At 40.6% G+C, this 23440-nt stretch overlaps 1 protein-coding gene across 3 annotated transcripts; it reads right to left on the bottom strand.

The window, feature by feature from the left end:
• Nucleotides 1-3644: 3644 nt before the first annotated feature.
• On the bottom strand, nt 3645-23146 carry Layn (layilin). Of its 3 annotated transcripts, none has more exons than XM_026392578.2 (8): nt 22949-23146; nt 22325-22351; nt 19549-19846; nt 13830-13987; nt 9457-9489; nt 8824-8907; nt 6146-6248; nt 3645-4495 (listed from the first exon to the last, which is right to left on the bottom strand). In XM_026392578.2, exons 1-8 carry the CDS (start codon nt 23031-23033, stop codon nt 4132-4134), a joined length of 1152 nt encoding a protein of 383 aa, XP_026248363.1. In that variant the 5' UTR covers nt 23034-23146; the 3' UTR covers nt 3645-4131. The 3 variants fall into 3 exon arrangements, with proteins under 3 accessions (XP_026248363.1, XP_026248364.1, XP_026248365.1); XM_026392579.2 differs by having other exon boundaries at nt 22325-22348; XM_026392580.2 differs by lacking the exon at nt 22325-22351.
• Between the last annotated feature and the right edge of the window lie 294 nt (nt 23147-23440).

Here is a 23440-nt window from a genome sequence, read left to right as displayed (position 1 = left end):
TATTTTGTAGAATGTCTGTTAATTTGTTTTTTGTATGATGCTTCCTTGTCATTAGGTTGTGTACTTCAGCAGAAATACCACAGATGTGATGCTGTGTTCCTTTCACATTAGGTGCTATGGTTTCAATTTGCCCCATTATTGATGATCTCCACATGGATCATTTGATTAAGGTGGTGTCCACCTGCAGTGTTGCTTTGGTAATTAATGAGCATTTTGTGGGGGAGACACTATAAACTGTAAATATCTCATTCTTCATCAAAGTTTCGATTTGTTCATTTATTATTTTATGTCAGGGTGGGCTCATGATTTTCATTTTATCTGATAGGTTATATCCTATCATTATAATTATTGATTTTGATGCTGAATTATCCCAGTTAACCAGAGTGGGCCACTATAAGCAGACTTCTGTGATATACTGATATATTCCCCTCTTTCTTAAATACTTCCTTGTTTTCTGCCAGCAGAAAAGTTCCCAAACCATTTTTTCCACATTTTTAAACATTTAAACAATTTTTGATTAACATATAACAGCTGTACATATTTATGGGATACAGTGGGATGTTTCAATGCATGTATAAAGTATGTACTGATAAAGTAAAGGGAAATTAATATTTTCCATCTTCTTACCATTACTTTGTGTTTGAAGACTTCCAGCTCCTCTGTTGCAGTTATTCATAAAATATACAATAGGTTATTGTGAACTTTAGGCCCCTCATTATTCTGTAGAACACCAGAACTTATTACTTCTATCTAATTGTAGCTACTACCGAAGGCAAATCTTGTATTTTTCCTGGTTCCACCCTGCAATCAGCCATTTTTTCAAGAAGTTCTGGTTTCTTTTAGTGGAGAATGTACATGCATAGATACATATGTGTATCTATACTTGATATAGAAAGTGAAGAGGTGAAACCCATGTTTGTAATTTTGATCTAACATCATGGGGTCTATTCTAGTCTTCTCTCTTTTTATATCTGTAGCCCCCTTCTGTAATAGTGAGAAGCCTAGATGTCATTATCTTAAGTCTGCTTACTTTTTAAATCAATCCCTGTGTGCAGCCAGTCTCCCATTGTTGCTGTTGTCCCCTCCCCTGTGTGGATGGCCTCCTTACCTGCTCAGGCCACACAGGCACCCAGTCTGCCCTCTGCAAACCTTCCTTCCTCATCCTGCTTGGGCCTGACATCCCATCTGAGCCACCAAGTTCTCTCCATCCCCAAGATACAGATGCCTAACTTTCTCTCATGTTGGCTTTAGGACGTAACTATTCAGGAACAGAAAGGAAGGGAAGGGAAAGAAAAGGGCAAATAGAAAGAGCTGCAAATAATTAAAAAAACAAATTATAGAAAATTATCTTTCACTCGTGTCTGATATATTTCTTTTCCCCTCTAGAATATAAGCCCTATAAATTGGAGTCAATCCATATTACTTATTGCTATATGTCTAATACCTAGCATGTCTCCCCACAAAAAGTAGATATGTTTAAAATTTTTCAAATAAATGAATGAGTGAATATAGTATAAGAGAAAAAAAGAGCCTCACAGCTACCACATTTGGCAATGTATATAACATATAACTAGATTCTCCAAACCTCAGCCATAAATCCAGCTGTGGGCCACATTCTAGTACAAGGCACATGGTGGGTATTCAGGAAATACTTGTGGAGTAGACAGATCACAGGGGTTATCTCATACATACAATTCATCTGACATGTTTGTCACAATGGAGGAAAAAGGTCAGGAACTGCTATTTTGTTTTACTTATTTATTTATTTTTGTGGTGTTGGGGATCAAGTTCAGGATCTTGTGCATGCTAGGCAAGCTACCTCAGCCCTAGGGGAATTACCATTTTAAATGATGATACAGGCTTATTAAATTTTTAAATAATCCTGGCTTAATGAATAAGCTGTTGTTCAATTTGAACACAGCAAACACTTAAGAGTTAGAAGATGTTTGTTACATAAGTGAAGTGCAATTATTAGAGGTAGAAATGGAGTTGGATAAATATAAACTTGTACATGTGAAGAAGAAAAAAGGAAGTGAATAATTAAAATATAGGCTAAGACTTACTGTGTGTAAACAGGTAGAAGAGATCTGTGGGTCCTGACAGAGATAACACACTAATGATAAAGGGAAGATGCTAAAGAGCAAAGGGCCTGCTCTGCTCATAATCTGATTGCCTTTATAGGTTGAGAATGGCTCTTCACGAGGCCCTAAATAACTCAGCAAGACCCTGTCTCTAAATAAAATACAAAAAGGGCTGGGGATGTGGCTCAGTGGTTGAACACCTCTGTTTAATCCCTAGTACCACTGGTATTAAAAAAAAGGCTCTTCATTTCAAGTTTTGTGACATAATTAAAATAAGTTGTTAACATAATTCAGTAGCTTCTAGTTCCTAGTGGCTATGCTTCCTCCTTCTTAGGTAGCAGGAGGTCTTTTCAAACTAAAATTGTTCATTTACCTCCTCCACCTAGGAGGCATGTAAAAAACAGGTCCTACAAATTTTTAATCTGAAATATTTAGACAATTTCACATCAGTCTGAAAGAATCATTGTGCATCTATCTATTCAACAAACATTGGTTGCATACTCTGCAAGGTGCTGTCATAGGTTGCAACAAGTAGAATGCAGAGGGGCAGGTAGAGTTGCTATCCTCATGGAGTTTGCAGCCTTGTAGCAGGGGATAGTGGGGACACAGTAGAGGATAAAGAGACAGGTTTTAGAGTAACCTGTATGAGGCAAAGTGGGAATTTGGATATTTTAGAGCAATGAATTAGTCCTTCAGACCGCATGCTGCTCACTGCTTTTGCTTCAAATGTTGTAACTCCACAAAACACACTTCCAGAACAGACAGAAATAATATTTTTGTTATCCACCCTGTTCTCTGACTCACTAGGGCAGATAGTTGGGCAGCGGTTACCATTCACTGCATTTGATACTGCTGATCCAGACTAGTTAATTGTCTAGTTTGGGGCTCCATATATGAGACATAATTGCTAGACTATTAAAAATAATTCCTAAGAGGGAAATGGTTAAAATGATAAGATTATTAAGTTGATAGAGGGAGGTTGCTGGTGATTTAAATAATGGCTTTCAGATTTTTGAAGTGTATATGACTTACTAAATTACATGACTGGTATCAGGCCTTTGGTCTCAAATCCAGGAACTTCTCTCTGGATTTGAGACCAAAAGTATTTGAAGTAGTCATATAGTCATGTCCCCCCCTCCCACCAAAAAAAGTAGGATTATTATCAATCTTAGTAATATGTTGATGCTATAGTAAAATGAATGTGCAAATAAGACAACGTGTATTATCAGGGCTGGGAGCACAAATAAGTTTAGAAGCACAGACACAAATTTCATTTTTAGTTTCTAAAGTATTTCCAAGTTGAACATTTCTAAGTTTAGATCTCAGGAGAAAAAAAAAAAAAAGGTCCCCTGAGGCCACATGCAGAGGAAGGGCTGTAGACACAGACTGACTAACATTCTGTTTCCTGCTTTTTATTTGATTTCATTCTTTGAGGAAAGAAAAAGATATGAAAATTGCTGATGGGCAGGCCAGCCTGGGGCTACTATACTTGGGCTTTGAAAAGATGCTGTAGTCTGTCTCTTTGTGATTATGTGTGCTGCTGTATAGAGCAAGGAAAACAGAACCTAGAGGTGGGCTCCCCATGTTCTACAGCTACAAGCTCCATTTTTGTCAGTTAATGTACTGTTTCTTTAACTGACAGTCGACTGACATTTATTGGGACACCACTATGTGCCAAGGTGCTTTTTAAAAAATATTTTTATTAGTTATTGATGGACCTTTATTATTTTACTTAATTGTTTATATGTGGTGCTGAGAATCAAACCCAGTGCCTCACACACGCTAGGCAAGCGCTCCACCTCTGAGCCACAATCCCAGCCCCCAAGGTGCTTTTTCATAAGGTCCAGCTGGGTGAGAAAGAGACTGGGACAAGGGATAAAGCCAGAACTTGGGAACCCAACAGGGGTTAGTGGGGATCACATGCTCACCCCCAGGACCTGATCTGAGCATTTTCATAGACATTCTGAGTACTTCCCTTTATAGAAAATAGGAGAATTTTCTTCTTACATATTTTCCATTCTTATCAGTTCAAATTTTTTTTTCATGTGTCCTAGTAACCATATATTTCATTTTCTACCCATCTGCATTCCTTGCCCCTCCCCATTTGGTCAGGGGAGAACTCATAAATGTCATTGGTTACAAATCCACTTTCCACACTTGCCATAGTCACAAACCCGCTTTCTGAAGGGTTCACAGCTATGTTGTCATAGTCACAAGACATGTTGTCAGGAGTGGCTTCTCCTGAACACACCCGGAATGAAATGTTCTTCAGGTCTGGACGGGGCTCAGCTAAATCGGCTTCACTTTGTTTTCTTATGACGTTGTAAACCTCTAGGTCTGGGCTGTGTTCTTGGTGAGGAGAGGGCCAGATGTTGTGTTTTCCTTTTATGCTAGGGTCTGCCTGTTCCCGTGTCCTGGGAGGGGGAGAAACAGGGTTGAGTATTTGAAACCAGGCAATTGAGGTGCTCCCCTGAGAACATCTCTGAGCTTCCTGAAAGCAGGAGGAAGTATACCCTGGTGGTTCCTCAAAGTGTACTTCTTACTTACCAAAACCTACAGGCCAGGGCTTTGGGGAGGGAGGAGGACAAACCAGGAAAGTGTTAAGTTCAAAGCAATTATGTATATGTCATTCACTGAGGCCAGAGAGTGGGACACAGGTTTCTATCCTGGGCACCCAGAGTCCTGGGAGGGTCCAGGGATAGAATTTGATGGGCAAAAAATGTCACTCTTTTCAAAACTCATCTATAAGTGAAACATAGCATGGCCTTCCATGATGAATATAGTTAATAAACCAGAGTAGAATTAAAAATATCTTTGACTTGATCAACATCAGGAATCATAACTATTTTCATATCATATCACAGTTATCACAGTTGCTTCATCTCAACTTCAAAATTATAATAATTATACCCATCACTAAATAAAGAGCAATTAATAAAAAGCACATGAAAATGCTGTGTCATGTATTCATTTTTGGAAATATTTTTGCTAAACAATATAAAAGTCTAATTGTTTCCTTTGCAACCCAATGTAAATTTTATGCATTTAAAAATTTTGTTCTGGGAAAAGGGCCACAGGCTTCACCAGACTGCTACAGGGGTCTATGGCACAAAGAAAGGTTAAAAACCCTTGGAGAGATAGACTCAAGCATGAGTTACTATTCCCAAATCCTGGCGAGGTGCTACATAGATAAAGAAGGGAAATGAAGAATCAACTGCAGAGTAAGCAGTTGAAAAATATATTTGTAATTTTTGAACTGAATTCTACTTTTAGATAAAAACGATCAGAATAATGGCTGACATTTTTGAGTACTTATCAGATGCCCACTCTGCATGTATTCATTGCTTTGATGCTTGTAATAAGCCCTTAAGGAAGTTGAAAAGTTGTTCATCAGAATCTTACTAATTAGTTTCAGATTGGTCATCAAAGGAAGCCAAAACTTAAATTGAACCTTTTTCTATCGTAAATGGGAATACTAGCCTTCTATGAATACCATGATCCTGGGAAATGAAAAGGTAACTGAGAACAATTCTGTGTGCCTAAAAAATAGGGACACTGATCCTGCCTGAAAACAGAGGTTATCTATACTATCTAGTGTTTTGAACCAATCTACTCCTATGCAATCAATTTTTTAAAAGTCAGTTAAAAGGAATTTGGCTCTTTCATTCTGAACGAAGTGGCTCTGTTTCAGAGGCTTACCAGAATGCTTGGGAACAGTCATTCTTCACATGGCCTACCAGTCATTCCTTACTCAACACACTTTTGGAACCAGGACCTATATTTGTGAGAACACTTTTGCTGGGTGATATGTGGGTACACAGGAAGTGAATAACATAGTTTCACTTTTCAAATTGTTTAAAATCTTCCACATACTCCAAAATAAAGAATGTAATATCACTCTCTTAATCTCTGAATACTCTGAGCCTGCCAGATAATTTACTCTCCAATCTACAGTGTCCATTCTCTTGGGGCTTCTGTGACTTTTAATGAAGTAAACAGGGCAATATCCAAATATTCACAATGGCAGAGGACACAAAGGTTTACATAAAGAAGGTTTTACTTGCCTCCTTCTGTAGATCCAAACCCAACATATGACTGTGGTGACCACAAGGAGGAGGAGAAGGGGAATGCTGGGGATTAGGATGTAGGCAAGATTCAAGGAAGCTTCTGAAAAGAAAAATAGCACACTATCAGCATTGGTGATTTTTTTTTTTTTTTGGCATGTGTGTGTGCTTCAAACCTGGCTTCAAAAGGTATCATCAAGGGGCTGGGGTTGTGGCTCAGTGGTAGAGTGCTTGCCTAGCATGTATGAGGCGCTGGGTTCGATCCTCAGCACCACATAAAAATAAATAAAATAAAGGTATTGTATCTATTGACAACTAAAAAATATATTTAAAAAATTTTTTAAAAAGGCCTAACCAAATACAGGGTATTCCAGAGAGCACATTCCTAGGAGGTAGATGTAGAATTGCCCAGTTAGTAAAGCATCTTCTAGTTTCATTAAATATTTCTTTTTTTAGAGAGAGAGAGAGAGAGAGAGAGAGAGAGAGAGAGAGAGAGAGAGAATTTTTTTAATATTTATTTTTTAGTTTTCAGCAGACACACATCTTTGTTTGTATGTGGTGCTGAGGATCGAACCCGGGCCGCACGCATGCCAGGCGAGCACGCTACCGCTTGAGCCACATCCCCAGCCCCTCATTAAATATTTTCTACCTGTCCTTTTACCCTAAGTAATAATAATGAAAATAATTTTAATTTTTTGAGTCTTGCAAATACCAAAAGGGTACTTTTTATAATTCAAAGAGATTATTTTTTGGAGAAAAGATATTCTTTCTTCCCTTGTCCTTCGTAGCAAAGCAGAGACTATGGGTGCAGTATTGATGCCTTGGCCTCTGAGAGCAGCCATGGTAGTTCCCAGTGTAGGGGTTGGGGAGAGGAAGCAAAAAAGAATCCAGTCAAAAGTCCTGGGGTCATTATTGCAAAACAGAAGTTCACAGAGTACACAAATTAGACTTAAATGCTTCCCAACATTTCTAACTAAGACCAACTGGCTTCAGTTGGGTTCATGAGCAGTGACTGTGAAATTCTCTTAGAGGTCTTCTTTTCTGTACCTTTTAGTCCTTTAAGACTTAGAACCAACAATAAGGTTTTGTGAGGAAGCAAGAATTTTAGACTAACTTCCTTCCTGCTCCCACTGATCTAAGTTTCCAGCCATCCAGTGTCTATTACTGTTTTTTTCCCCCTGTGAAGCTGCAAACCTGACAACCATCAAAAACCAAAACCAAAATACTCCAAAAATCCTCTTTAAGTACCACTGTAATATCAAAGAGCAATAAAAATGCCACACACCTTTGCATAGCATTTTATTTTTTTTCTATCACATATTACGTTTGTTGTATCATAAAAAAAAAATGCCCCTGGTTCCTGGGAGGGAGGGTCTAAATACTTGAATTTCCCAAGTAATAGAATTGACTTCGTTATTCATGAGCATCTTGGATGGTACTAGAGTTTATTGTAAGGACCTGTCCAAGACAGTGGTGGCAGGTATCTGTGGGGGGCTGGCCACACAAGAAAACTGGACAAGTGATTTTTGGGTGGGGGCTCTGAGCCTGATGACATCAGCCTGACCTCCTTTGGAGACTGAGTCACACCACATGACTGGTGATAAGATCTACCCCACCTAAGTAACCAATGAAACTCCTGTAAACCCCCTGGACACCAAAGATCAGTGGAGCTTCCTGTATACATCAGTATGCCAGGAGGAGGATGATACATTCTGATTTCACTGGGAGAGAACATGGAAGGGCCCAATTAGAACTCCTTTAGACCTCACCCCATGTTCTTTTCTTTGGCTGTATCCTAAGTAATAAAATGCCTAAGTATGTACAGTGTTTTCCTGAGTTCTGTGAGTTGTCTTAATGAATTTTTGAACTTGAGAGAGGGTTGTAGGCACCCTTGGAACTGTAGCCAATTGGTCAGAAGAGGTGTGACCTGAGGATCCCTAAACTTGTGGGTAATGTTTGAAGTGAGGGCAGTTATGGACTGTGCCTTTAAGCTGTGGGGGGTGGGGGGAGTCTGTGCCAACTCAGATGGTTAGTGTCAGAACTGCAACATTCTATTTCATTTTATGGACACAGTAATGTTCCCAGGTAGCTAAGAAAAATATTATTACTTCTATTATGCAAATGATTACACTGAAGCACAGAGAACTTAAGTGTTTTTTTTTTAAAGTTGCCCAGTATCAAAAACCCAGATTTTCTTCTTGAAACTCAGTGTGAGGGTGAGGTTGAAAGTCCATTAGCACGCCAATTTATCACTCCATTTTCTTTTACCTTTTATGATCTTTTAAAAATGTTTTGGTCCATTTCCTCTATTTCACAGATGGCTATTCATCACAGGTGTTATGCATTGTGGTGCAGGTCTTTCCGCTCTTCTGTCTCTGCATCCATTCTCTCAGTCCCAGCCCTATCCCACCTCTAGCCTAAGACCAAGGGGCTTTGTCCTCCTGCAGGTCTTTTACTTCCTGACTAGTCTGATCTCCTCAATTGTCTTATGATAGCTCTATTTGCATATTTCACTGATGAAACCTAACCTTAAATACAGTTTTGGCAAAGTCACAGATAACGGTCTAATTCCATTTTTAAGGAGCTGTGGGAAAGAACAAAATAGGGAATATAACCATATAGTAAAGCAATCAAGAGAGTCTCATTGTCTGTTTTCCCCAAGTGAACTCTGTACATACCTTTACTTTCTTTAAATGTTTCTTTGGCATCTTCTTTCTGTGTTTCCTCTGGAATTGTGGGTGTTGCTGGCTCTATTCTTTCACCTGGAGAGAGACACATGGACTTGAGAACTTGGAAAAAGGAACTTTAATGCAGATATTCTCTGAGGTCCTACCATGTGTAAAGTGAGATGCTAAATAGCAGTAGCAACCTGGCCATCGACACTTATATACATAGCAAAGTAAAGATATAAATTTTACTGTCGTTAGGTGAGGGTCAGGCAGTAAAACAAGTGACAGGCAGCTGGCTTAATAGCCACATGGAGGAGTGAGGTGCCGAGAGGAAGGGCCAGTGACTCTCTGCTAAGACCATTCTGTTTGGCTCATTTCTTGTCTCATTAAATTAAATAATTCCCTTCCTATTGTCAATAATAATAAATAATATCTCAAACTGAATTTGCTACTGTTGTTCTTCAGTTTTGAAAGAGACAATACCAAAGAGTGAGAATAATGGACTCATCATAGCTGGATGTGGTGCATCCAAATTGTCTGGGTTAACACCAGCATCTTCTGTCGAATAATCTGGTCTAAAGAACTGATTCTAACTCAATGAAGAGGGGCTGAGTTAACTCAAATCTCAAATGACAGCCTTACCTCCAGGTCTTGTGGAAGGAGCAGTTGGTTTCTCTGCAGAAATAAAAATGAAAATAATAACAAAACTTTCCTGCCATCTGAATAAAATCAGCTAGAGTATAGCAACCATTTCCAATAAACTTTATTGTAATCAGATTATTTTCTGTTATCAGATACCAGGACTAGGTTCATTAAATCAAAAGAATTGCTTCTGCATAAAGACTAGCCTTCCCCAGCTTTACTTAGGTGTTTTTTCTTAAAAAAGAAAACTATTCAAAAACTTTAAATATGAGAATTTCTAAATATACACCAAAGTAGAAAGTCTGTATGATGAATCCCTGTGTGCTGTGATGTAGCTTCTGCTTCTATCAACGTATAGCTCATCTGATTTCAACAGAAAGCCCTACTTCCATACTTACACTCCTGAATTATTTTACAGCAATCCAAGACATTTTAGCAACTCATATTGCAGATGTTTCAGAGAGCAACAAGCACTGATTTCCAAGCAATAAAAGTGGTTGAGGGACTGGCTAGCCCCAAATCAAAAACTGGTGATTGGCCTTGAATTATTTTAAATAGTTCCAAGAGCTTGGGGAAAGTGAGGTTGCACAGACAACCTATGTCAAATGTTTTGGCTTCTGACTGAACTGTTGTATTGACAATGAGTCACTTAGGCTATTTAGATGCCCTGGAGTTGATAGTGACAGGGTTCTTAGGGGCAAAACTTTAGAATTCACATTCCTAAGGCTCAGATGGCAAGCTTATTCTGAAGTTTCATTCAGAAAGGACAGAAGTTTTTAATCATCTTCCTATAAGTGTGTGTACATAGAGGTGAAGCAAATATATTTATTTTAAAACTCACTTATATAATGTCTACAAATGATAGAAACTATTCTAAATGTTTTATAAGAACAAGCTCAATCTCGATAATGACCTGACGAGGGAGTCAGGTTTTTGGTTTTTCTACATGAGGAAACCAAAAGTCAGGGAGATTAAATAACTTGCCCAAATTTCATAACCAATAAGTTGCTAAACTGGAATTTCAACCAATTCAAATAAAAATTAATAAATTCAAATAAAAGTTAAAATAGTAAGGAGATATAACTGTGCCATGCAACAGCAAATGAGAAATAATCCTGGCCCTCAAAGGAGCTTATATTTGACAAGATGGCCATAAAATATGGACATATAGGAGAATATTAATTCATGTTAATTTCATGATATTACATTGAAATGCATAGTATATTCAGTGACATTTAATGATCTATTCGTATTGTTGTTCCTCCATAATTCAGTCTACTGTGCAAAATTGCAGTAAACATGGCACCTCGATGCCATGCATCTGCCATACATCTGAGTAGTGCATCTGCTATACCTTGAATGGTTTCTCTCTAGTTTTCCCTGAATATCCCTGTGCCTTTACTGTATTCCTGGAATAATCAAATATTCAGGTCTGGCTTGCATGCCATATGGCCACATTCTCAACCCTAGTTTTAGAGATGATAACTGACCCAGTCTCTTGCTATTGTGGCATGATAGGACAGAATGTCATCTTTTGGGAACCACAGAAGTGATCTTCCCCTAGTTCATCAGTTGGCTAGACAAGTATATTTCCAGACTTCTTGTAAGCATATAGTGAAAGGGACAAACCTGGAAACGGGAAGTGAAAGTACTGTGGTGCTCTGGTTCTCACAGGAGGATCACCTAACCTTGAGGGGTCCTGGAAAGCTTCTCCAAGGAAATTATTTTGAAATAATTTCAGATTTATGTAAATTTATAAGAATAGTACAAGAAATTCTCATATATCTTTCACCTTATTATTTTATTATATTTCATTTGCTTAATTATTATCTGTATCAATCATCTACCTATCTCTATATGCTTATATCTATATATATCTATATATATACATAGATGCTGAATTTATAATATACATATATTTATATATATACAAATATGTAACTTTTTTCCAAAAAGAAAGTTTCAGACATGGTATCCCTCTACTCTTTTTTTTAAGAGAATTTTTAATATTTATTTTTTAGTTTTCGGCGGACACAACATCTTTGTTTGTATGTGGTGCTGAGGATCGAACCCGGGCCGCACGCATGCCAGGCCAGCGCGCTATCGCTTGAGCCACATCCTCAGCCCCAAGTATCCCTCCACTCTTAACAACTTCAATTTATATTTAAAGGGGAGAGAGGCATTCTTTTATACTATATCACAATCCATTGATCAAAACCAAGATAACATTGATATAATACTATTATCTAATCATATGCACATTCTGCCAATTGTCCTAATATTATCATTTATAGAAAATTGTCATCATCACCGTCACCATCATCATCATTATCATCATGGTCTGTAACCCAATCCAGTATCACTTGTTTTACTTTGTTGTTATGACTTGTGTTACTTAGTTGTTTAGTAAGTTCTAAATAGTCTGAGCGTCTGGGTTCTTGCCCTGATGCTCAGACTATTTAGCCAGACACTGCTGCTTAACCTGAACATGAAAGGTGAAAACAAATTCAAAGGGAGAGGGAAAATGTGTTCTACACACAGGAAACAACAGTTAAGTCTCTTGGGGAACTAAACTAGCAGAAAGGCATTAGGATAGGATGGGGAGAGGTGTTAGAATGGTGAGAACTGAGACTGATCTTGTCCACTCTTTTTTCAGCATACTGAATAATATGAACTTATGCTGAGGATGGGAGGCCACATAAAGGCAATGTGTTAGTTCTTTGCCATGTGCCTATCTCCCACTATTGGATTCATTCTGATCTGGGCTGATCTCTATGGACTGTTTCACTGGGAATCCTTTGCTTTCTTATTAGACATAACCAGTGGGAGGCAAAGCAGGAGATCAGAAGGTAGGAGAGAGAGGTCACAGTATTTATTCTTCATGGTCCCCTGCTTATCAGCATAATTTTACAATAATTGTATTTTGTGGTTACCATTTCTGTTGAGTGGATTCTTTTTTTATGACCTCAAGCCTTTTCTGGATTCTGTTAAAAGATTCTCTCCTTTTGCCCTTTTAGGCCTAGGAGTGGTAAGAGCTTCCCATTGTAGTTAGTCTCTGGGTACTTTACCATCTCCTGCTCTTTGCCTACCACTTCTGCAAATATCCTTTTTACTTTACTCTCCTAGTAAAATCTTTGTGTATGCCATATTTTTCTGGACAGAACTCAGTCTAACTAATATGAGCAATAGCAAAAGTAATGATGAATATGATTTTTTAAAGAAAGGAACCAAGCTAAAAAATAAAAGAATATTAAAGCAAATTTCAAAATCTCACATTTCAAAAAATGTTTAAAAAGTAAAAATGTTTAGCCATGGAGTTAATATAATAGAATTAATAGGAATAATGGAAAGCCAGTTTGTAACAAGTGTTTTCCTTTCACTGATCTTTGAAGGTGACCTTGATAAGCCAGTCTAGTTCTTTAAAACCTCCCAGCCTGAGACAACTCAGTATGGTAGGGAGAATCTTGGTATGGTCACTGTATAAAAGAATTTGTCTAAGAGATGAAGAAGGAAATATATCTTTTAGCAGCAAAAGTTACCCCCGGAGCATAGTCCAATTTAAAAAAATTTAAATGACAGGATTCTTAGTCCCAAACTAGATATAACTAACAAGTCACTCTACTCCTGTCAGGAAAGAATGCAGAACTGGGGCCAAGAATTTGGCTTCAGGGAGGTGAGAAACTTCAGGGATAGATCAAGAATCAGTTCAAGTTTAGATCTATGTCAGTTTTAATAAAGGAGTCTGGGAAACCTCAGCAGGGTGAGACTGGATTTATAGCCAATTTGAAACTCTTAAAGATCTAGAAGCAAATGCAAGTTTAGTTTGCAAGACATATAGACAGTGGGTAGCCTGGGGAATTTAAACTTGATCATCAGTGTGCCTGCTATTTTTTCCTGGTGCCAGTAAAATTGGTGTATTTTATCTTCTGCCTCCTCTGGTTATTAGTGTGTTTCTTTAAATTCTGAGAAAATAATCTCACATAGCTGTTAGAAGATTTGTAGGAGCAATGGTCAGCTTATTCCAAGCTCCTACAGCCAACTGTGCATGTAGAATGAGTAAGAATTTTTGTTTGTCCAGAGAGAGAACTTTTTTCTTTCTGGATGTTCTCATAAATCTTGCTTTATCACACATGAAATATATTCTTTCTTCTTTTCATCCATTCTCTTAGCATCTGATAACCTTTCCTTTCCTAGAATTATTACTCAGTGAGGAAGTATCATTACATATCTCTTTACAAGAATTCCTGAAGTTTATCATTGCTGGCATTTGTGATAAGCATTCTTAGTGACCACATACCAAATTCTTGGTACAAGCAGCTGCTTATGAAATAAGAGAGGAGGTTGAGAATTCCACTTGGGAGAGCATTCATTACCATCAAAATATTTGCAAATAAAGTTGTTCTTCATGTTGCATCGGTCATCATTCCACTGGAACTTGTAGGGGCCCCCAATGCCAGCAGGTGCTGAAGGCTGATGGTACATGACTACACAGACTTCACTACCACAGGAAGGCTCATCCACATACCAGTTCCTGTAGGAAAGGAATAAACAATAGAGGCAAGTGGAGAAACATACCCCAAGACTTCCAAGCCTTTGTTTTCCTATCAAGTTCCACTGGGACACTAACATGATACTTGGCTTCAGAACATAATACACAGAGAGGAGGGATTGAAACACTGCCAATAAACAGAGCCACATACTTTCTAATATGGACATCACAATCAATCATCTGACATTTGCCACAACCTCTTTGCACGGAGGAATCTATTACCATATGATGTCTGCAAAGGAATTATGAGAAAAGGCAGCTAGCAGGGCTGCTCATTTCTTTTTTGCTTTTTGCTTTTTGTTTTGTTTCCCTTTTTTAAGAGATCATACGCATTGAGAAGAGGCAAAATATGTCTCATCCAAAACTTGCTCTGTTTCCATCTTTTTTTTTTTTTTTTGCTTTTCATTAGCCATCACTGTATGACCCTCCAAAATATAGAGGCTGTTAAGTAAGGTAAGGGGTAGAGACATGGGAAGAAGGACCATTTGGTCTTTTTCAGTTTTTACATCATTTCCATGTGATAAGGCTTGTAAGCTTTTCAGCCTCCACTACCAGATGTTTTCTCTTTGCCTTCCTAGACCCCTGAAGGGGTGCATTAGCAGTTATCCAGTAAAACCTGGAATTAAATGGTGCTGCCACCCAGTTGGATATGTGGGTGCCAGGTTAAAGACTTGGATAGCATTGAGAGTCTAAATCTGAAGCACCCATCTCAGGTATTAACTCAGGGCTGGGCTTTGTAGTCTGCCTGATCACACCTGAGCTGCTTCCCTTCAGGGCTGGGTTCTTGTCCTGGTGCTCAGACTATTTAGCCAGACACTGCTGCTCTGCCTGGCTCTTGTCAGAGTCCCTCCTGAGTAAAGAGACAGCTAAGAGAAGGAAGGAAGGAAGGAAGGAAGGTCCTTTTGCTCTACTTGAATTTCCTGAACAATAGATAAGCTTGCAGTAAGTATTCCTTAGACATTATGCTGGACAGCTGGGGCCCCTGTCAGGAGCTAGGCTTTGCGCCTCATTAGTTACCTCCATCCTCTTTTCCAAACCCTTTGATACTCCCTACTAGCCTTTTTACATTATTTCATTTCAGGGAGACATGGAATATTATACCTGAATGTAATTTTTGGATTTGAGTCAGTTTTCAAACTCATAACTAACTGATAGAGGGAAAGGCCAGGTTCCAGGGAAGAAGGACTCTGAAGTACCATGGCAGGCACATGTGATAATAATTTCCCCTGTTCTTTCCCCAAAGGAACCTCTGGCCATTTACTTAAATAACCATACGCTGGGAGAGAGGAGTATATCCAAATATTACAAAGAACTGTTTGACACAAGGTATAAGTTGACACTGGTATTCAGACTTGAAGTGCTATTACCCATTTGGAGTGGGAACATATTGGGACCAGGTATTAATAGAGGTCAGCTCACAGAAGGACCCAGCCCGTAGTCATTGTCCCGGTCTCCTCATATATGAATTGAATAGACATATTGGTAGTTGGTATGGTTCCATGTTGGTTCCTTAGGCTATCATAGTGGAGCAGATGAAGTAGAAGCCTTTGAAACTGCACTCCTTCCCACCCCTCCCACCTGAGTTACTAAATCAACAACCATATCTTTAATCCAGGGAAGATGGCAGAAAATGGTGCCCTCCTTAAAGACCTAGAGAATGCAGTGTGATGTTCCTCATCATATCTGTATTTAATTTACTAGTCTGACTCATGCAAAAATCATGAAGATCTCTAAAACTGTAAGCCAAATAAACTTTTCCTCCTCTAAGTTGTTCTTGTCAGTATTTTGGTCATAGCAATGAAAAGCTGACTAACACAATGATAGCACAAACTCAATCAAGGTGAAACCCTGATTTTAGCTGCTGTGCCATATGTGACATCTTTGCTAGAGCAGGCTGATATGCCGTTCAGTACTTAATATGCAGATCTGGTAAACACATTCTTTTCCATCTGGATCAGAAAGAATCTGGAATGGTTTGTGCTTATTGGCAATGGACAATAGTATACTTGTATGGTCTTGACTAAGGCTGCATTGATTTTTCCTACTCTCTGTTGTAATATGGTATGAAGAGGCCTGAACTTCCTAGAAATCTTACAGAAAATCACACTGGTTCACTTTATTGCTGACATTATGCTAGTTGGATCAGATAAGTAAGAAGTAGGTACCACACTAGAGGTATTATTAAGACTCATGTTCTCCAGAGGGTTAGAGATAAACCCTGTGAATGAATATTCAGGAACTTGCCACTTCATTAAAATGTGGAGGGATCTAGTGATCTAGACAATGCCAGAGCATACTTTCAAATAAAAGAACAAACTATTAATAATTTTAGGAAGTAAATTTTATACTTAGCAGGCCTCTTTGGGTTCCAGAGGCAGCATATTTTACACCTAGGAGTACTGCTTTGTGGAATACTGGAATTTGAGGTGTACTGAAATACCAGTGGTGGGAAACATATTCCCATATAGAATTCATGACAACCCTAATGACAGAATCACATTGCAGATTCCTAGGGTTTTATAGCAAAGTCACATCATCTGTAGCCGAGAACTAGTCACCTTTTGAAAAGCAACAGCTACTTTTTTTTTTTTTTTTTACTAAGCAAGGACCACCAACCAAGAGACCATGAAGCCTGATCTGCCCATTATGAGCTAGGTATTATCAGACACATCTTATCACAACTCAGGTAGGCTAGAATCAATCCTTTTTAAGGTGGAAGAGGCATATCTATGACCAAAGGGGTGTTATATGAATAGTTAGAGCAGACTGCCATGATATCTACCACTGTTGTTCCAAAGCCTCTGCCTCAGCTCACACTTATGGTGCATGAGAAGTTCCTTATGGCTAGCTAATACAGGCAGCCTGAGCTTGGTTCAAGAAGGTCAGTTAAGTATGAGTGAAGAAGCCAAAATGGACAACAGCTGAACTGCAGCTCCACTTGGAGGTGGCCTTGAAAGTCAGTGTGCTAGGGGGACACTCTCTCATTGGACATTGCTTTAGTTCATGCACCTAGTTAACCTCTTTGTATGGAAATAGAAGTTATGGAAGATTAGAATACATAAAGACTCAGGGGAAAAGCAAACAGCATGGTCAGCTGATAAGAATCTAAAGGGAAAAAGACTGGAAGACTGGGGACAAGGACTTCCTGAATAGAATGATCCATATCACTGGGCATAAAATATGATAATTTTCTATCACACGTGAAAGCATACCAGGGAGCATCTATCATGTAAGAGGCACTGAACAGCCAAGGAGACAAATGACTCATTCAGGTAATGCCAGCCAGCTGGTTATCAGTCACCCTAGTACTAGCACACTAGATATGCAAATATAGTAACAATGGAGGCAGAATGGAGGCTATGCACAGATTCTACAGATTGGATCCCACTAATCAAGACTGATCTGGCTACTACTACTGCCAAATGTCCAGCCTTCCAGCAACAGAGGACAATGCTGTGTCTTTGTCATAGCATCAATACTTGAGGTGATCAACATGTCACCTGGTGGCAAGAATAGTACATTGGATCCCTGAAAGGGACAATGATTCATTTTGGTAGGAACAGACACACAATCTAGGCATGAGTTTGCCTTTTCTGCCCAAGAACCTTAGTCAGCACCACTATTCAAAGGTGTACATAATATTTAATCTATCAAAACAGGATCCCAAATAACATCTCATCAGACAAAGGCTCCTACTTTATAGCAAAGAAGGTGTGGAAGTAAGTACCTGGCTATGGGAGTCACTTGTCAGATCACATATTGCACCATCTTGAAGCTGCTAGCTTGATAGAGTGATGGAGAATAGCTTGTTGAAAACTTAGCTGAAGTATCAGCTTAGAGGCAATACTTTGGGGGCAGGGCATAATCCAAAAAGAAGTACATTTTAAATCAATGATTTATAAACTTCTGTGCTTCCACTAGTAGAATACATGGGTCTGGGAGCCAAGGGAAGAAAGTGGGAGTCCCATCATTGATAATGGCTCACTCAGGGAATTTGTACTTCTTGTCTCTGCAATGCTGGGCTTTGGGAGTTTAGAGATCCTTAGTTTACAGAGGGGAATAGTTCTTCTAGAAGACAGAGTAAGTCTCATTGAGCTATGAGTCACTGGTTGCCTCTTGGACATTTGGGGTCCTTGTGTCCAGGAACAAGCAGGCAAGAAGTGATGTCATTCTCTTGGCAGGAGGTAGCTGACTCTAATCATCAGGAGGAGGTAGGTTTGCTATTATATATTATGGACAGGGTGAAGACTCTTAGGTTATCTATTTGGGTATCTTTTTGTACTTACTTGCCCAATTTTGATGGCCAATGGAGAAGTCTGTTAACTTCACCCTGAGAAGTGCAAGGTAACTAGGGCCTAACACTATTCAGAGATGAGGATTTGAGTCATGCCACAAGGTCAGTTATTGACAGCAGCAGAGGGTGGGGGAATCTGGACTGGATAGCAGAGGAGGGAGATTGATAAGTCAGTCATGACCTTGGGACCAGCTACAGTGATGTGAAGAGTAATAACCTTCTACTCTTCCTACTAACCATCATCTTTTAAGTGCTTTTTCTTTCAGGAAGAGAAGTCCATAATGCTATTGGAGGAGCTACTCTCAGAACTTACATGAAGTTCAGGAACATGACTAGCATAAAGAGTTGTGATGGATGCTACCTACGTACTGTTTTAAATGTAACAGGTAATTTTTAAAATCTTTACTTTCAATTAATAATGACTTTAAACTTTTTTCTTATATGATTGTATACCAATTAGATTTTCTATTTTGTGAACTATCTGCTCAGGTCTTTTGCTTCTCTATCCTTTGGGGCCTTAGTGTTTACTACTTATATAAACTATCATGAAAATATATTAATTCTGTTAGGAATTTTACAGTCCTATGTCTGTCTCTGAATTTTGATGTTTTTAAAATTTTTAACAATGTCACTGCATGTATAGGGAGGGATGATGACAATGTCATAGTGTCTTGGTGGGGTGTATGAGAGCATCAGTGTCTCGTTGCTGAGGGTTTAGGAGGGTCCTACAAACTGTAGTCTTCCCAAAGTTCCACTCTTGGCCAATCTGTAGAGTTATGTCTTGGTTCTGATTTTCTGACCATTATCATAGTTCTGTGTAGTCCACCGTCCTATTCTGGATTTCAACTCTATGGACCTTCAGTCTCTTAATGGGAGTTCTAGCTATAGCCAGATATCTAGCCAAATGGACAGACTGACTTCAAGGGATAGTTGACTCTAATCATCAGGAGAAGGGTAGGTTTGCTGTTACATATTAAGGACAGGGCGAAGACTTCAAGCATCATGTGTTCTTGACATAATGCTGATGGGCTTGCCCACCTGAGTAGAACTCTTTGGACATCCATGGGGCCCAAGTCAAGGCTAAATTCACCACTTTCACCACACTGTCCTGGTCAATGGCTCTTCAGGTGTTACTACCCGCAGGCCTCTGTCTGGCTGGGTCTCCTCCACTTCCCCAAGGATCTGGCACTGTGGATCCAGCCTGTCTCTTTTCTGAGTTATGTCAAAGAAGTCAGCTCCACATACTTACCTAAATTTTGACATGCTGCCATCAGTCCAAGCATAAAGGTCTTGGCAGGCTGTGCTGTTGCTTCTCTTCTCTTCATGCCTTCTGAGTCCAATCCAGAAATCACCATCAGATGCTGAGAGGTTTTCAATGAACTTTTCTATCAATCTCTGCTCATCTCCAGATTCGATGCTGACTAGGTGGCCCCCATCCCTCCTGCAGGCTTTTTTGGCTTCCTCAAAGTTCAGTCTTCGAGAAGCATCATGGAGATAAATGACTTTATAACAAGGCCTCTGTGTCCCTCCCCGGCAAACCAGCTGCCCTAGAGATAAAAGAAGGCAACCTGTTTCAGTGTACCAGAAATGTATACAAGAGCAAGGAGCCTCAGAGGCATCAGAATGGAGCTACTTCTGGACAGAATTATGATTACTTATCATCAGAAGGTTATGTCAGAGTTCTTAGAGAAAATTAATACTCCTTCCAACATGGAGTTGGGGTGATTTAAACTCTGATGCTCAGATTATGCAAGGACACATGTTTTGTTTGCTCAGTTATAGATTCTTGAAAAGCAGACATTTTTATCTTTTAAGGGAAGTTGATGAAGATTTATGGCTTAAGAATTATAAATAACAATTTTATGCTTTTAGAAAATCTCAGGGGAGAGTGTATAAAGTAAGTATCTCTGTTGAGTGATTCCTTCAGGTAAGAGAGTTGTTCTGAAGTCAGACATGGACTCCTCTACCCTGAAACCTTCTGCCTACGTGCAGCAGAACTAATTTGCTTGGTCTCTGATGTGGGCTGAAGCTAAGTACATGATATCTGTGGGGTTTTCTATTACTGACAGTTCCCTGACCTAAAGACAATAGCTAAGATTTACTGAACTTTTCCTGTGTGCTATCAACTGTGGTAAGGGCTTTACATTTATATATAGACTTTATCTCATTTAACCCTCATAATAGTACCCTGATGTAGATGTTGTTTATGTGCCATTTTACAAATGAGAAAATTGAGTCTCAGAGAAATTGAGTAATCTGACTAAGGTCACATAGCTTATCATCAGTATTGTCCAAGTCAGGACCCAGATCTGATTACAAAGTCAAGCCAGTACCTCTCAATTAGACTGCTCATTCCTCACTCTACCCGGGGCTTGGGTTGCTTTGGGAGTCTACTAGTGTGTCTCATATAACTGACACCTGAAGGGCTAAAGACTCCGTCAGACAAATGGATGGAATTCTACTGAGAAGCAAGTAGCAAATTATTCCTTAGCACACATTGCCCTTCCTTGTGTCTGGGTGATTGAAGCCTTGCTGCAACAAAACCTCAGCTTCATTACTCATTTGTTTGTTTTAAAATTTTTTGTCTTTTGTTTCTTTAATTCATCCTCCTTTGTTCAATCAACATGTATTGAGTGTACCTTTCGCTTAGCACTGTTCTAGGTGCTGAAAATACAGAAACAAATGCCAATTCCTAGCCCAGGAGAGAACATGGCTTATGTCTCTGGATCTAAATTATACAAAATGAAAACCACATTTCAACAAAGAGAGTAGTCCCTGCAATGACAGAGCCAAATTGTGGACTGTGGGTATAATGAATTGCTACCACAGAGTAGGGGTAAAGGATTTTATTTGGGGACCTCTTCCCAGACCTTCTGGAATGTACTTGTTTCCCCAACTTGTTTTGCAGTGCTGCAGAGAGCCAGATAGCTTTCATTATTCCTAATACTGTCCAGAATGCAGGGCAAAGGCTGCAGACAGTTAACTACATTATTAGTGCTAAATGGAAAAGAGCACATAAAGATGATTCAGAAAGCTGCAGTGAATTTTTATTTTCTATTTCTCCTCTCATTGCTTTTATAAAGAAATTCTCAAAAAGCAACAAGTTAGAAGAGTCTTACACTTTCCCCCTTTTCCTTCCTTCCTTTTTTCCTTCCTTCCTTCCTTCCTTCCTTCCTTCCTTCCTTCCTTCCTTCCTCCTCTTCCTCCTCCTTCTCCTCCTCCTTCTTCTCCTTCTTCTTTTTTTTTGGTTATTGCTGCTAAATAGAGAAGCTCTCACTGGACGGGTCCACCAGCAAATTAAAAGGGCTCTTTTGACATTGATGTTTTCACCAAGCAGGTGTTTCAGAGAGGCTGTGACAGCAGCCAGACTGCCTGGAAAGAAGGCTGGGCCAGCCAAGCCTCTATGATTCCTTAAAGGGGGCTCCAAATTAGGCAGCAAATGAAAGGCAAATGAGCCACTAGGAACACCCCAATCTTGCCACCAGCATAACTGTAAATTGGAGTTGAATTTACTGGCAGCCCTCATTTTTTCCATGCTAGATTGTCAAGAGAAAATGTAACACCTTAATCAAATTTCCTGTATGGTCCAGCCTGGCCACACATCCCAACCCTGCAGTGAGTGCCAGAGAGGGCCAGAGCTGGAAAGAGGCGGAGGGCCCATCTGGTTCCCCTGCCTTCAGGAAGTGTCTTTCTTTTCTCATTTGCAGGAAGGGGAAGAGTAGGCGGGTCTTCTACCCACCCCTATCAACTTCTGAGCTCCTGCAGCCCTAACCCAAGCAGCTCAACTCAGTTACTCTCCCCATTGACTGCCCCGCACTACACCCCATCCTGAAGTCAACCCTAGATGGCTAAATCAGTTCCACAAACTGGGATACCCCCGAGGAAGAGGTTGCCATTCTTTCTCCTCCCTTCCGTTGGCCAAGCCGTCGACGCCCAGCACAGGAGAAAAAGGGCACCAGTATTCGCCCTCTACCCTCCCGCCACACGCAGAACAACTGGAAGAGGCAAAAAGCAGAGCACTGTACCTCCTCTGGGGTCCGAATCCGAGGCTGCTGTGGACACGACACAAGGAAGGAAGCAGACAGAGAGTCATTCCCCGGAGCCAGACGGGGCTGGTCCCACGCTAACTAAGCAGCTTTCCCGATCTCTAAGCGCTCCTATTCCAGCTGCTGGAGCCTGCCATCCTCCCCACAGAGGAGACCGGGAATAACTGGCAAGGTTCCCACAGCACCGCGGATCCAGGATCTCCACCCCGCCGTCTGCGTGGAGGCCTTCTCGAGTGGGAGGTAAAGGGGGTTGGTGAGCCTGCTCCGTGTGGGGTTTTTAGGAACTCTAGAGCCGTGCTCTGCGGAGCTGGCTGAGCTGGAGGGGCATCCGCTGAGCGGGTTCGTCCACTGCCCCACCCAACCTAGTTCTCAGACCCACTAGGGTAACCCTCGGCGGGGAATGGACTTCCAGCATTCCAGGACACTGAATGGCCCCAGGAACCGGTCCCGATCCCAGCTGCGGAGCGATTGCTCTCTGGAAGCAGGAGGTTCTGAAGGCTGGGCCAGGGAGTGCAGCGGGGAACGCCTCCTTCCCCACCCCGTGCAGACTGCTGGGGTGCGGACTGTCCCGGCAGGAGCTCTCGCCCCAGCGCAGGCACTCACCGCTCAGAAGGCGACTTTTCACGCCCCGTGGCCCCGCCAGCAGCACCGCCAGCAGCACAGCCTGCAGAGCCGCTCCTGGCTGCATGTTTCCACTCTGGGTGATGCGTCTTTGGACCCCGGGCGCAACAGTGGTAGAGCAGTCTGACTGGCGAAGGCGTGCGCGACAATTGCAATCATGGTAGTAGCATTTCCCGAGGACCGACGGACCTGGCTCTGAGAGAGGAAAGGAGGGCTCAGAGTCACTTGATCACCCCTCCGCCCCCGGGGACGTCACTGCGGGAGGGCAGCCCCACCAGTTGTCCCGCCTCCGACCTCCTCTTCCAGCGTAGTAGGCGCCAGAAATACTGCCCGCCAGGGGGTAGCTAGCCACTGAGAGGGCCAGATCACCACCTCTCTAAGCTTCCCAGGGAGATCCTGAGTTTGCCTAGGACGCAGGGTGCAGGAGTGAGTGGCTTTTCTGAAATAGGATGAAGGGTGCAGTGTGGCTAAAAA

The sequence above is a fragment of the Urocitellus parryii genome, chromosome 4 (assembly GCF_045843805.1).
Source record: "Urocitellus parryii isolate mUroPar1 chromosome 4, mUroPar1.hap1, whole genome shotgun sequence".
NCBI lineage: Eukaryota > Metazoa > Chordata > Mammalia > Rodentia > Sciuridae > Urocitellus > Urocitellus parryii.
Note: the sequence above shows the minus strand (reverse complement) of the source record. Positions and strands in the feature narration are given on the sequence as shown.

Coding starts and splice junctions, on each gene's coding strand:
- Layn (XM_026392578.2), bottom strand. CDS start 23,033: ATGCAGCCAGGAGCGGCTCTGCAGGCTGTGCTGCTGGCGGTGCTGCTG. Junction 19,847..22,324: donor GGATTCGGACCCCAGAGGAG/GTACAGTGCTCT, acceptor TTTTATCTCTAG/GGCAGCTGGTTTGCCGGGGA. Junction 9,490..13,829: donor TATTTGCAAATATTTTGATG/GTAATGAATGCT, acceptor TTATTTCTGCAG/AGAAACCAACTGCTCCTTCC.